The 14,517-nt window shown below is 46.6% G+C and overlaps 1 protein-coding gene across 1 annotated transcript in view; it reads left to right on the forward strand.

Annotated features, from left to right (window-relative positions):
• The window catches only part of SHTN1 (shootin 1), a 797,962-nt gene extending 784,243 nt beyond the window's left edge, over positions 1-13,719 (forward strand). Inside the window, exon 17 of the mRNA XM_069611915.1 lies at positions 13,033-13,719. Coding sequence (XP_069468016.1) covers positions 13,033-13,264 — 232 coding nt within the window. The 3' untranslated portion in view covers positions 13,265-13,719. The remainder of the gene's footprint in view (positions 1-13,032) is intronic.
• The last annotated feature ends 798 nt before the right edge of the window (positions 13,720-14,517 follow it).

A 14,517-nucleotide genomic window follows, 5' to 3' on the forward strand; every position in this document is an offset into this window, starting at 1 on the left:
GGAGAATGCCATTTATGGCAGACTTCTCTCAGAAGAACCCAGAGGCATTACAAAGCCTACATGCCATCCCTCCCACTACTGCTGCCTCCTCCTCTCAGCTCCCACCTAAAAGTCACATCCTAACACCCTGCCTATCTCACTCGAGCAGGACCCAGTACTCATTGATCTGTATGACCCAAATACAGACACTGAAGACAATTACACCATACAGGACGGAGGAGAACAGTACTATGATGACGATGAGGAAGATGTGTATAACATACCCTATGCCGTCAACCTAGACCCCCCCAGTGGCAGATTCACCAGTGAACAATCAGCCACTGCAGAACGATGTGCTCATTAAAGCAGCTGAGCACTTTCTGATACAAACCCAAGAGACTCAGCTGGATGAAGACTTTGTTGGGGATATACTCGGAGACAGGAAAGCCGTCACCCAATTTATTTGCATCTTGCAATCTATCCAGACGAGAATACAACCTTCTCTGGAGACCCCAAACCAGACGCGGGCAGTCAATCCGCTCTGCTCCTACAGACCCTCTCTACAGGGGACAGTGAAACCGGACTCACTTGTGGGAACCACAACTACAAAGAGGGCGTGAACACCTTTAACCTCTTTGTAGGCACCCCCGGATAAGGAGAGCAAAAGGTTGTACACTATGAGAAGGAAAGTGGCCACCTCAGCAGCCTTTCAAACAAGGATTGCGAACAACACAACACTACTGGCAAGCTACAACTGCCATAAGTGGGATGAGGTGTCAACACTACTAGCTTCAGCTCCTGAACCCCTCAAGTCCCAACTGGCCCTAGTAGCAGCAGATGGCAAAGCAATATCCAGCTGCATTTTAAAGAATAATTTAGATGCTGCAGACAATGCGGGTAGGATTGTTGCTGAAAGCACCATTATTAAGCGTCAAGTGTGGCTACGCCAGTCTGGCTTTAACCAGGAAACTCATGCAACACACCTTAATATGCCGGTGGAACCCAAAGTCCTATTTGGGAAAGCCATGGAGGATGCCTTAAATCTGCTAAGGAGGAGTACGACAGTTTAAAATCACTGGGCCAGCTTACGAATAAGCCATCAGGCCAAAGAGACGGTAGCAATTTTTGTACATTTTGTGGACAAAATTCACAAAGGGGATCAGGTTACGGACAAAGTCAGGGCTCATCCTGGAATAACAACCAGGGTGAAGCCTCACAGGGTTACCAAAGGGCCCAGCGTCGATCTCGTGGCCGGGGGAGGTCCCACTTCTAGAGGTGGAGCCACACCTCCCAAGCAATGACCACCCACTTCAGGTGCCCTCCCATGCCTCTCCAGTAGGAGGGCGTATTTCACACTTGACCCACGCATGGGAGGGGATCACCTCGGACAAGTGGGGGCTATCAACCGTGGCGGGCGGTTATTGCGTGGAGCTTCTTCAGCGACCCCAAAACCATCTCCTGTGTCAAAAACTACTTGAAGGAAGAACAACACATCCTTCTCGAGGAGATTGCAATGCTGCTTCTCAGGGACACCATAGAAATCATCCAGGCGGACCAGGTAATCAAGGATATTCATTCAACCTACTTCCTTGTGCCAAAAAAAGATCTAACAATGCGCCCAGTATTAAACCTACGCCCTGCAAGCCACAAAAGGTCTGCATGACAACGATACAAGAAGTAATCCCTCTATTAAAGCGGGGGGGGGGTTTACATGGCAACATTGGATATGAAAGATGCCTATTGTCATATTTCAATGATCCCAGCGCACAGAAGATTCTTGCGTTTCAAGATAGCAAACCAGCACTACCAAATCAAGGTGCTACCCTTCAGAATAGCATCCACTCCAAGGGTATTCACAAAGGTACTGGTGGTGGTGGCAGCGCACCTGCGCAGGGAGGCAATCCCACTGTACCCTTACCTGGCCGACTGGCTGATTATAAGGGAGACACCCCAAATTTGCAGGAAAAACACTCAGAGAACTGTCAACCTTCTCTTCCAATTGGGCTTCTCAATAAACGAGAAAGAAATCAAGCCTTGTGCCAAGCACAACGAAACAGTTCCTAGGAGCTGTCATAAACACGGAAGAAGGGTTAGTCTTTCCCTCAACGGAGAGTCCAAAACATGTTACTGCAAAAACCTCATTATCAAGCCGGCCACCAGATAAGCATACGCAAAGCTATGCGTTTGCTAGGCATGATGGCATCTTGCATTTTCCTGGTCCCACACGCACGTCTGCGCTTGCGCCCCATGCAGGAGTGGTTGGCGAAACAGTGGTCTCAGGTAAGCGGTCGGTGGGACGATCTAGTGGTCGTTTTGCCAATGCTAGTACAAAACCTTTGCTGTGTTCTAGCTGAAACATCGATTTTTCACAGTGCAAACAAGACCACACACAAAAGAAAACATTTTCAAATTGTTAAAACACTGATTAGAATCATAAGGCTCTCCATCCATTCCTGTTAAGTCATTTGTATCTCGACCGCAATACTGGATTCTGAATTACTATTTAGTGAACCACACATCTGTGAATCTGTAAGGGTGCTGAATATTGGACGATGCCCCTGGACCTAACCAAAACTGTACTCCTCCAGCCCTTTCAGGACCTGCGAGGTGAGAAATACTTCTTGCGTTAAATTTGGTTTTGTTGCGTTAAATCTGTGCAACTTAACTGCACCTTAAGTACAGATTTTTCTGTGAATTTCAAGCCTTTTGTTATACCATTGTTTTTTAACAGGCCACTCGCCATGGCCTCTGGCTGTGTCCACTGTACACGTTCCCCCAATATGTTTTTTTTGGACTCCCTACATGTCCACTGCCTTTTTTGTACTCACTAGCCATGGCCTTTGCCCATGTCTATTGGCCAGGCCTTTGGCTGTGGCCCCTTTACATGTTACCCCAATAGCTTTCTTCTGGACCCACTAGCCATGGCCTTTGGCTGTGGCCAGTGCCCATGGTCTTCAGACAGGGCCACCCTACATATTGCTCCTAAAGGCTTCCTAAACGGGCCCACTAGCCAGGGCCTTTGGCTGTGGCCACACCACTATGTTTCTTTTGGGCACACTCGCCATGGCCTGTGGCCATGTTCACTTTCCATATTTCACCCCTTGATGTGTTGCCCCAATAGGTTTCATTGGGTACTACTAGCCATGGCCATTGGCCATGTTCACTTTCCATATTTCACCCCTTGACATGTTGCCCCAATAGGTTTCATTGGGTACTATTAACCATGGCCACTGGCCATGTTACCTTTCCATATTTCACCCCTTGATGTGTTGCCCCAAAAGGTTTCATTGGGTACTACTAGCCATGGTCTTTGGCCATGTTCACTTTCCATATTTCACCCCTTGACATGTTGCCCAAATAGGTTTCATTGGGTACTACTAGCCATGGCCTTTGGCTATGTTCACTTTCCATATTTCACCCCTTGACGTGTTGCCCAAATAGGTTTCATTGGGTACTACTAGCCATGGCCAGTGGTCATGTTCACTTTCCATATTTCACCATTCGGTTCCTTAACGTTACCCAGTACCCATATCCTTCAGCCACAACCATTACCCCCCACCTCACTGTAACTGTAAAATTCCACATTTATTTGTATTCATCTCATTTTTTAACTCTTTTTTTTGTAAAACGTTTGCAATTTACTACAAATAACTGTGGTAATCTGTACACTCCCACAAATAACTGTGGGTATTTTCATGTGGCACACTTTCATTCCCAATCCCGTTTTCTTCTATAACCCCAGTTATCCCCAGTATAACCCTGGTAATGCAAAAACATTTGACATTTGAGCGCTGACCACTGCACTATATATAGAGAGAGTGAGAGAGCGAGAGAGAGAGAGGATGGCCGTGTACCATGTAGAGCACATAGGCATTTCCCTTTTTCTGTTTTTCTTTCTTTTTCTATCCATCTCTTATCTTGTTCTCTTTTCCTTGCTTTGTAAGGGTGCAGAAGGAGGAGACTGACACACTTGTGACATTGCTGTTGATATAGACTTGTATTAGTAATGAAAATAAAGAGAGCACCTGCCTTTCCTTAACTCACAGAGGGATTTCCCTGCCTTAACTAAAATGCTAAGGTTTCGGGCAAGATGTCTGTGTAAATCAATAGTCCACTGTCCTGTGTCACAGAGCCTACTTCTGTCCCTTACACTTATATCTAAACTAAAGAGGTGGTGGATCTTCTTGGTCCAGAAGAATGGCTCCCGTCCTCTGGACAGCAGATCGCAGTTCCAGTTGTTAGCTGGGATCTTTACCAGAAGGAATGACTCTCTTTCCAGGTCTCAATCCCTTTCCAAGGCACAAAGCAAAGTACCAGGTTGTCATGCCAACAAAACAGTAAAAGTTCTCAATTCAAACTCAAAAGGTAAAGTTCCAGTGCAAACATAAACACTCCTTATTGCCCATAGTTGCTTAGTTGTTTCTTAACTATTGGGTTCCTGGAGAATGCCTCTCTTCTCCAGGTGTTGTGTTCCTTGGTTTTCTACCACCAGGAGGAATGACTCCCTTCCCCCCGTCTATGGGCTCCAGGCGAATACCTCTCTTCTCCTGGTACTCCAGCAGCACATTGTTGCAACACCAGGGGGCTTTACTCCCTTCCCCGGCTTTTCCTTTTGTGGTTTTACACAGTTCAACAATACCAGTGGGAATGCCTCTCTTCCCCTGGCCTTTCTCAGGTTTTAGTTTTTGCAGACCTGGTTCACTCTCCTGCCAGGTACTGCCACGATGAAGATTACTTGCAGAGATCATCTTCTTTGCACGGACGTCCCAGACCCTTGTTACTTCCTTTCTTGCACTCTCTCCGTAGACCCTAGCAGCCATCATGACCACCCGCGTACCTCTCTGGTCTCTGAGGTGTCATTTGGTGGTTCGCAGGGCTTTCCGACCTCTACTTCGGGTCTCTCATCACTTTTCTTGTTGCCGCCTCTGCAGCGCGAACTCTGCGGCAGTTGTTTCCTTGCAGGTTGTCTGCCTTTTCTTGCCAGCATGATGCAGGCGCTCAGCTTGCCTGAACCCCTGCTGTCCCTGGTTTCGGGCTGGTCTGCCCGCATTGGACCGGTTAGAGATACCTGAGCATTCCAGCTTGTCTCCCGGTCAGCAGCGTCCCCTCCTTTCCAAGCCGGATGATCCTCTCGCTTGCGTGTGCTCATGGGACGGTGTGACAAAAAGGCAAGTCCTTCCTTTCTTTTTATGTTGAATGAGTGATAAGAGCTAGAATGCTCATTCAAGTTCTTAGGAGGACTCTTCATTGTTCGGCACCTCCTCCTCGTCCTCCCTACTCTTCCTCTTCTCAGTAACTGTAGGGTATTCAGTCTCACCTATATACAGGGAAGTGTGTGATATGGAAGTGAGGGATGTGTAGGTGGGACTCATTGATTGAGGGGAGGTAAAGGAAGTGTTGTGATGGTGAGGGATGTTGTACCGCGTTCACCCTAGATGGCCGTCCTTATCTCTAGTGGAGAAGTCTCTCCCCATGAGATCCTCCCACTGAGTACCCACCCCCTGGGGGACCACCGAGTAGCGGCCTCACCTTTCTGGCCTCATGGGAAGGGGCTTCACTCGGGAAGAAGTGATGGCATCTAAGGATTCGTCAGAGCTTCTTTATCCTTTCCTATGTCTTTTGCTTTTCATCAGTTACCCTTTCACTCCTTCCCTCTTTCTTTTTGGCTTTCTTTCTGTTTGTATTGCTTTTTTTGCTCCTTTGTATGGACCCACTTGGGTTTAAATGATTCATAACCACTGGCATTGCTCTCCAGAGCATTCGCTTCCAAACTGCTAGGATCACATCCATTTTGCAATAGAACATAGACAACCCCAGACTTGCTTAAGCCTTATTTGGAATAGCCAGTGAGGTGTAGCCTGGGTCTATAGGCATAGCAGGCTCGGTACCCACGTCTGGCACACCCATCCCCCAGGGGGAGGATGGGTGCGTTTTCAAAACTGAAGGATGGCTGGAAGGGTTTGAACTAATCATAAGCACTGGCATTGCTCTGGCCAGCCCACCGTCTTTCAGCCCGTCAAACCATTGCAGAAGGGGGAAGACAATATGCAAATCACGCTTGCACCCACCCCAAAGAGGACAGGCTAGTGCAAACTGGATCTTCTCTGCCTCTTTTCCTAGAAGATGGAAACAGAATGACTGTGTTCCCAAAAATAATTGTATGATGGACAGATCTGAAGAAACGTAGAAAGGAGAATCCGTGGGAGTTTTTATATAATCTGCAGTTGTTAGTACAGTATTGAATCCACCTGCAGCAGCTTGTACGCTGGCCTCCCCAAAAATAGACAATCAACTCTCAGTCCCTCCAAAATAGAGCCACATGCCTGATCCTAGGATTTAGCGAACGAGACTGTGTTTCTGTAGCCCCACCACATCTTCACTGGGTTGCCCATACAATACTGCAATTACTTCATAGTTCTGTGCATCACCATGACAGCTGGTGGAACCCGGCTGCCATTTACATCTGCAAACCCTCAGGAAATATTCTCCATCAAGGAACCTGCAGTCAAGCTCAGAAAATAACTCCTCCAACCAACCTTCCGCCTGAGGTTCCGAAACTGAGGACTGCCCCCATCCTCCCCTCCTCCCCCCCTTCCTCGCCTTGAACTGTGGATCTCTCTTCCCTTCGGGCAATGCCTGGAAACCAGTCCCCCAAAGTCACGGAAAGCCCTAGGCTTTACCAAGATCCCCACTTTGTCCACACCCCTATCTACATGTATGAGCCACTCCCTAGCTCATCTTCAATGTTTGCCAGAAGCTTGAGTGTGCCATCCATGAGTGTTTTCCTTGCCTCTCTTCTTGAATCTTACCACAATCAGAAGTGTCTTCCACGGCCTTAGAATACACAGCATGTACATGTCCTGTCTTCGCATTGGTGTGGGCTGCTGTAATTGATATGTAAAACTAAAAAGTATACATTGTATTAATGAGTGCTGACACGCTAGGCCCTGCAGGGTCCTCACCAAAGTCACTTTTTAAAAAAATGTTTGTAATAAAAATAAAAGCTTTCTGTACCATAAAGATGAAAACCGTTTTCAAGATGGATATTATCAATTAACGTTTGAAAGTCTCCAACATGCACTGTTAACACAAAAATAAAACTTACATTTGTATTTTAATATAATTCTAAGAAACAGCTAAAGCCATGTTGCGCCACATTGGATCAAATCGCCTAAGCCATCTGCAGCTTTCTAAAGCCAACGCTGAATCTCGCTCTCCTGTGCTTCTAAAAGAACAAACACTCCTAACTAAATATCGTTTACATTATAGGGTTGTCTGGGTGCACAATCCGCAGCCTGCGTTTACACGGTGTAAGATTCAGAGAACATCAAAGTACATAGTCATGGCAATAAAAGTCTCCAACATGCACTGTTAAAACAAAAACGTGCTAAATAGCTTTGCGTTTAAAAAAACAACTAGAGGTATTACCGGTTTATGCTTCCAGGCCATGCTGTTCCTCATCATCTGTTCCTAAATTAAAAAAAACTAATATTTGTTTTAATATAACTCTAAAAACTGCTACAGTCATGTTGCACAGCACTGGATGAAACCTCCTCAGCTAACTTTCGCCTTCCGCAAGCACCTGCCTCTATGTATCGTTTCCATTACCTGACTGTCTGAATACACAAAGCGCAGCCTGGGTTTACACGGTGCAAGATTCAGAGAACATGAAAGTCCAAACTCCAAATAGCTCTCCAGGTCTGTACGAAACTAATCAATATTATAGATAGCTCGTGCAAACACAGCTTGTTCCACACCAGTCCCCGCAAAATACAAACCAATCACAATGCGCCAAATGCTGCAATTATACAGCCGTCTTACAGCCTGAAAATAACCATATCTTTAACGAGATTCAAAACCGGGTTTTTTCTCATATATTATTTTTTTTCTTCTATAGGTCAACATGCAGCATTAAACACACACATATAAACAAAGTGCACATTTCACCTTCGTCTAGGTTTGTTGTAAAATCTACAGAATCATAGAACAACAAGGTTTTATATGTCTATATTAAAATAAACAAATTAATCAATAAATATACCTTTAAAAAAAAGAAATTCAAAGGGCCCGTGACACTTACTTCTTTTCCTGAACCCTGACATTTTTTTGCCTTTTTCACTGTCCTTTTCTTAACAGATAGCCCCACACGTGTTAAAATGGAGCTCTACAGAACCGTCCCATATATTTATTTTTCTGGGACGGTTTAATCTTTACCCCCAGTCACGCCATAGCATCACCATGTGTGCATAACACGTCAATCACAAGCAACACACACAGGCTGTTACATTTACATAACATGGAATTCTGCAAAGTTACACAAACGTGTATATCTTGCGCGACCAAATGTATACCCATGACACAGCTTAAAATCATTTGTGTTTTTTTTTTTGTTTTTTCCGGCTACTGAATCGAAACTGGAGAAAAAATAAAAAATGTGCAAATACAAATTCTGTACGTTCCCAAAACAGCTTGAATGCATTACATCACAGCCTTGTCTTACAATTGTGAGTCATATTTTAATCATCACTACGTGGCCTATATATTTCAGACGTCCCCTGACGCACCTTATGCGTGCATGAATGCCAGTTGTGAGTCCATCACACACAGGCTGTTTCCGCATGCTTTGCATGAAACAATGTGCGCCAGGTCTCTGCCACAAACGCTCATGATAACAAAACTTGACCTTCAAAAACAACACATGAATAGGATTCACAAGCCAGTTACACAAACGATCATCCCTTTTGCCATATTACATTTAAATGTTTGATTTCTTTGTTTTAATTCATTTGTTTGAACAGGTATCTTCTAAAAACCAAGTATAAATATCAGTCTTCATTGTACACTGTTTATTACTAAATAAACACACAACACATAACCATACCGAACAGAATATTTAGCACACTACATGCACCAGAACTTAAACGTCTTTGAAGATTGATTTAATAATTGTATAGTTTGACCTACAGTCCAAGCATATGGTCACACCATGCAAATAGTACAGCCAGTCTTCAGGAGCGCTGGATACCTCTTTCTGGAGCTCCTCCTGTATATACACACTTCACTCCGCCCCTATGGGGGGGTCGGATGACTACATCATCTCCACAGCACCCCTGGTCCACCACACGGCCCCCTAACACCACAGGTTAATACCCGCATCATCTCTTAGCGCCCTGTAAACACTATACACCACTTCCGGGGTCTTGGGGACATACCTGGGGAGGTTCAAATACACCATCTACACCCTTGCCGACTTCTATTGGCACCCCATAAACATGTGCAAACAGCACACAAACAGCTTCATAACAATTACTACAGGGTCAAAATAGTCACACCATTTACCCACAACCTACAGGGTGGGCCTTCTGGGTGCAACACATCTTGCCACATCCGGGCTACGGCTTCCAACCATGCAAAACATCCGGGGGGCCCCCATGAGGTCATTTCCACGATGTGAGGTAGGGGCAACTTCTGGGACACTGACATGATGTCACATCACGTATAAAACTACAGCTAGGCCCAGAATAATGTCTCACCCTCACTGCCTCACTTCCGGGGACGATCCTTTCACAGGGTGGGACTTCCGGGTGCAACAAATCTTGCCACATCCGGGCGAGGCCTTCCAACCATACAAAACCTCTGGGGGACCCCCATGAGGTCACTTTCAGGATAGGAGTTAGGGGGGACTTCTGGGGCACTGCCGTGACTTCACATCCCCTGTAGCACTACAGCTATACGGCCCAGAATGATGGGTCAGCCACACTGCCTCACTTGCAGGAACTGTCCTTTCACAGGGCGGTACTTCCGGCGTAACACCGCATGATGTCACTTCCGGACTGGGACTTCAGGTAGGGCAGTACTTCCGACTGTCAGTTGATGAAAGGGCTCACATATCACTACTCAGGTGGAATACCCCAGAGGTCACATCTCCTGCTATCCATTGTGCCCTCACAGGAGGGGCGCATCGTGTAGGATTGCAGCTGCTACTCCCTGAATGGCAGGATAGAAATCCATATTGTTGCCATGAATAGGGGGGAATATAGGCAATAGTTCACATGGACAACCCTTGCTCACAGGGTGTGACAAGTAACAGGCATCTGGCTACTTAGAATGATACGTCCATCCTGGTCTGCTGAGCCGGGCGATACCCGATGCTGACCGAGGCCCGGAGTCTATAGCATGGAGACGCTACTTATCAGTCTCAGACAAATCTCTCAAGATTGAAGTGAGCAAGTGGCCGAAGAAGTAGGAGATTGACCGTCAATGGAGCATCTGCTCAGTGTCTGCTACTAGGATGGGGATTGGATGAAGGAAAACTGATGCCTCACTTCATGGTGGGTTAGATAGTCGTAGAAAATGATAACCACTAACGAATCAAAAATGCCTGATATGTTGTTCAATGATAAATATATAGTTAGGAAATTGCAGGCTTTAAGCCAAGCCATTAACCTCTTGTGCTACAGTCACTTATTTTGTGTATTCAGGGCCGGCATTAGCTACGGCAGCGCCCTAGGCAGCAAAGCAAACATGTGGCGCCACATTTATGAATAGGCGCTGATGCAAAAGCATCAGCGCCCTATTTTATTAAATGCACTCCACTCCTGAGAGCAGGGCACATTTCATTTCGATAGGGCGCCTGCAGTGCCTTCTCCCACCACGCCAGCTCGGGGGAGACCTTGAAAGACTGCCCCGAGCTGACTTGGTGGGTGGCTAATGGCCGTCCCTGCCCTAAGACCGGCCCTGCATGTATACGTAGCCTGGCTCCTGATTGGGGCATGCATCTGCCTCCCACAGGGATCAGGCGTGCACTTTAGTCAGGTGGTTCTTTTGTTCGTTTGTTTTCTGAGCAGAGGTGTATAGAAAATACCCCAGTGCAACATCACTACCAAACCCATTTAAATGAGGCTAATGTTTGAATATAGCCATCTACTCTGAGATATTAATTACAATTGAAGCCAGTGAGTGATAATGTTATTGCCAGATAATGCCACCAGTGTTGACTAGGTTCTGGCTCCAAAGGCAGCTACTTCATGGATTGTGCCACCCACTGACGGAGTGGAGGACAGTCTGCAGGAGCGCTGTATACCTCTCGCTGGAGCTCCTTCTGTATAGATACCCTTCACTCCGCCCCTATGGGGGGGTCGGATGACTACATCATCTCCACAGCACCCCTGGTGCACCACACCGCCCCTAACATCACAGGTTAATACCTGTATCATCTCTCAGCGCCCTGTAAACACTATACACCACTTCCGGGGTCAAAGGGACATACCTGGGGAGGGTCAAACACCATCTACACCCTTGTCGACTTCTATTGACTCCCTTAAACCGGTGCAAAACAACACACAAACAGGGCGTCATACAAATAACTACTGTGGAAAATCACTTCCAAACCCATTTAAATTAGGCTAATGTTTGAAAATAGCCATCTACTCTGAGATATTAATTACAATTGAAGCCAGGGAGTGATAATGTTATTGCCAGAGAATCCCACCAGTGTTGACTAGGTTCTGGCTCCAAAGGCAGCTACTTCATCGATTGTGCCACCCACTGACGGATTGGAGGAGAGTCTGCAGCACCTGCTATTCCCAGGCAGTCCCCCATCCAATCACCAAGGAAACTGACTTGACCGTAGCGGGATATGAACCTGCACCCTGCAGATGGCATAGACATGTCAAGAGTGGACAGTTACCGATGGTCTGCCTCTTCGCGGGAGCTGGAGCTAGCCCTACATTAGTGGAATGGGAGGTGATGGTGGGCCCTCAACCTAAAGCGGGCCCCATCAGGCCCTGCCCGGCTCCGTTAGCTGGAGTTGCTCGAGCGGGAGATCTTCTATTTGACGCCCCTCCTGACTCCTTATTGAGAATGAATAGGAACAGGAAAGCAATGGCTGCAGCAGACCTGCCAACGAGGAAGGCGTGCAGACCTGGGAGGCGTTCTCCTGCCGCTGAACTGATCAGTAGTTTTCTGTGGAGGGAATGGGGGTAGATCTCTCCCCTCCTACGCAGCAGTTACCAGTACTGCTCTAATGAATGTTTTTGTTAGCAGTGAGCTAAGTAGTACCCACTGATCACATAGATTCATACAAATTAATTTCAAATTACTTATATCTTCAGTTTAATACTTATCTGTTTGTTGTAGTTCGTCGAAGAACCTGCGCTGTGGAGACAGGCACGAAACAGGCATTGGTATGGGAATGGGAGATATTTATAGGTCACATGACAAAAAACAACATAGAAGAAGGACTGGGGCTTTGCCAGGGGTTCTTTCTTCTATGCTGTTTTGAAGAAAGTACTATGAAACTTTATACCTGGAGAAGGGCGCTCAGCCAATTAGGTGGCTGGAAATGTGGGCAAGAACACAGTGTTTCTCAGCCACGCGAAGGCCCTTCTCTGGGTGCTGCCATCTTGATTGTGGGGAGGCAACAGGGAGCCACCCTCCCCCCCAAGTGCCAAAGGCATCCCGCACCCTTCCCTCACTGCCACTTTCCGTCCCCACTTACCTGATTGACCGGAGGCTTTTGCTATGGTCCGGGCGCTCCTTCCCTCCTGTGGCTGGCGCAATAAAAATAGAAAAGGGACGCAATCCCTTTTTTCAACTTAGGCGGCGGCCACCTTGGTTTTTATATGGGACATTGGGCTTGGGAGTGTCAATCACCCCTGCTTAGCTGCGCTTGGTCCTACTTAGGCTCTTGTTGGCACGCTGTTACCAGCCCTGTACGCCCACCTAGATGGAGGTGATTGCTACAATCCGTATGAAGAAGCCAAACTCTCATGTAAGGACTCTGACGAGAAGGACATGGGGAGAGACATTTGTGTTTCAAGGCCATAATGCATTGTAGGCCCAAAGAGCTTCAATTTGTTGAAAAAATGGTTGTAATTCATATTCCCCACTTTTATTTTGCTAATGGTTAGAATTCGAAGAAATATGTGAAACTGTCATTGTATATCAGAACAGTAATATTCTTGCATTGAACTCAGAATCGGTCCCGGAAGTGGGCACTGAACCGGAAGCATTTCATTGGTGGAGTAACTACTTGTTGTGTTCCTTCCGTAGGACGGCAGTCGCTGCTGCTGGGTGCGACATGAAGGACCGCGCTGGTGGAGAACACGTCTTGCCATCAGACATTGTGGTAGAGCCCGTTTCCCCAAGCAAAGCTATTCCATCGGAAGAGCGGGCCAAGTTACGGAGCAACTCACAGGAAGTCACTGGAGAAGACGAAAAGCACTCGCAACAAGCAAAACTAGCCGACCAAAAAGGGAAAGAGGCGGACAGCTCAAATTGCTGACCATGGACGGTCCCATCTTTAGGGCACACACACCCAGTAACCGTATGGCCGCGAAGACAACATGCGAGCAACGGAAAGAGCACACACGGACTCAACATGTCCGTTCATGCACAAGTGCAAAAGCAAGAATGGTTATAAAAAAAATGTAAAAACATGTTTTATGCATCTTTTACTTTTTGCACACACCCTGAGCCAGTCAGATCACAGGCCTTACACTGTTACCCTGCCACCAGTCCTGTTGCTTGGCAGGGCTACCAATAATTCCATTTTATGTATTTCTCCACTGGGTATTGTGTTGGACAGTGTGTCCCTTAGAGTACAGAGAGGAGCGGGCCAGTAAATGCTGCACCCAGTTAGAATCACTGTTTGCAGGATTGTAAGAACATCCTTTCCTAAAAAAAAAAACACAGGGGTGGGCAATCCTGCTTTTTCACAATAAATTAATGCTTCTTGGAGGGGGGTCAGCACTGTTTTATTTCTTTTAAATCAGTAGCAAAAGTTTGGGAAATGTGTTTATTTCTATTTAATAACTGCGGGATCAAGTTGTCATTTTTTTCTTTCCTTTAATTGCCATTTTAAAACAAAGTTTTAATTAACAGGAGACACGTAATTTCTTCCCACATTCACAACAATGAGTGTTGGTAATAATCCTGCGTGCGCCGAGATTTATGGAAGCGTTTTATAATGGCGCAATCCCATAGGAAAACGTTCTGTGAATCAGGGCCTAGAGTGCGCCCATGGCGACTGAATGCTATCTAAACAGAAGAGAAGGGTCCAGATGTTGGTGCAGGGCTTAATACACGTGTTCATCCCCATTTTCGCACACAAGGGAAACGCGGCACCTGCGGATAAGGTCTGTACATTAGTACACCACGCGGCTCAAGTGGAGGAGGCGGGCTTTGAACATCGGTCTCCTGGTTCCAGGCTTCCTCAGAGCTATAGCGCCCCTTCTGTACGGCGACATTGCGTCAGCTTCGTGACACTGACTGGTGATAAGTGAGGGAAGGGAATTGACCCGTCTGTGGAGCACTTGGGAATTCACTGTAAGCCTCGCTAGAGCTCCCAGAAGTTGAGAGTTTATTATGAAGCCGCCTTCTTGGGTAGCGTATGGTATCTGCCTGACAGGACCTTGATCTGTTTTCACGGTCTGGCGTTTTCAGTTTCACTAGATAAAGTCATAATTAAAACCCAGTGCCAGAAACCATGAAGTTACTTGATGGCACTCTGCGTGTGGGGAGAAGTGGGTTACTAAG

The sequence above is a fragment of the Ambystoma mexicanum genome, chromosome 8 (genome assembly GCF_040938575.1).
Source record: "Ambystoma mexicanum isolate Mex_15411 chromosome 8, UKY_AmexF1_1, whole genome shotgun sequence".
In the NCBI taxonomy this organism is placed as follows: Eukaryota; Metazoa; Chordata; class Amphibia; order Caudata; family Ambystomatidae; genus Ambystoma; species Ambystoma mexicanum.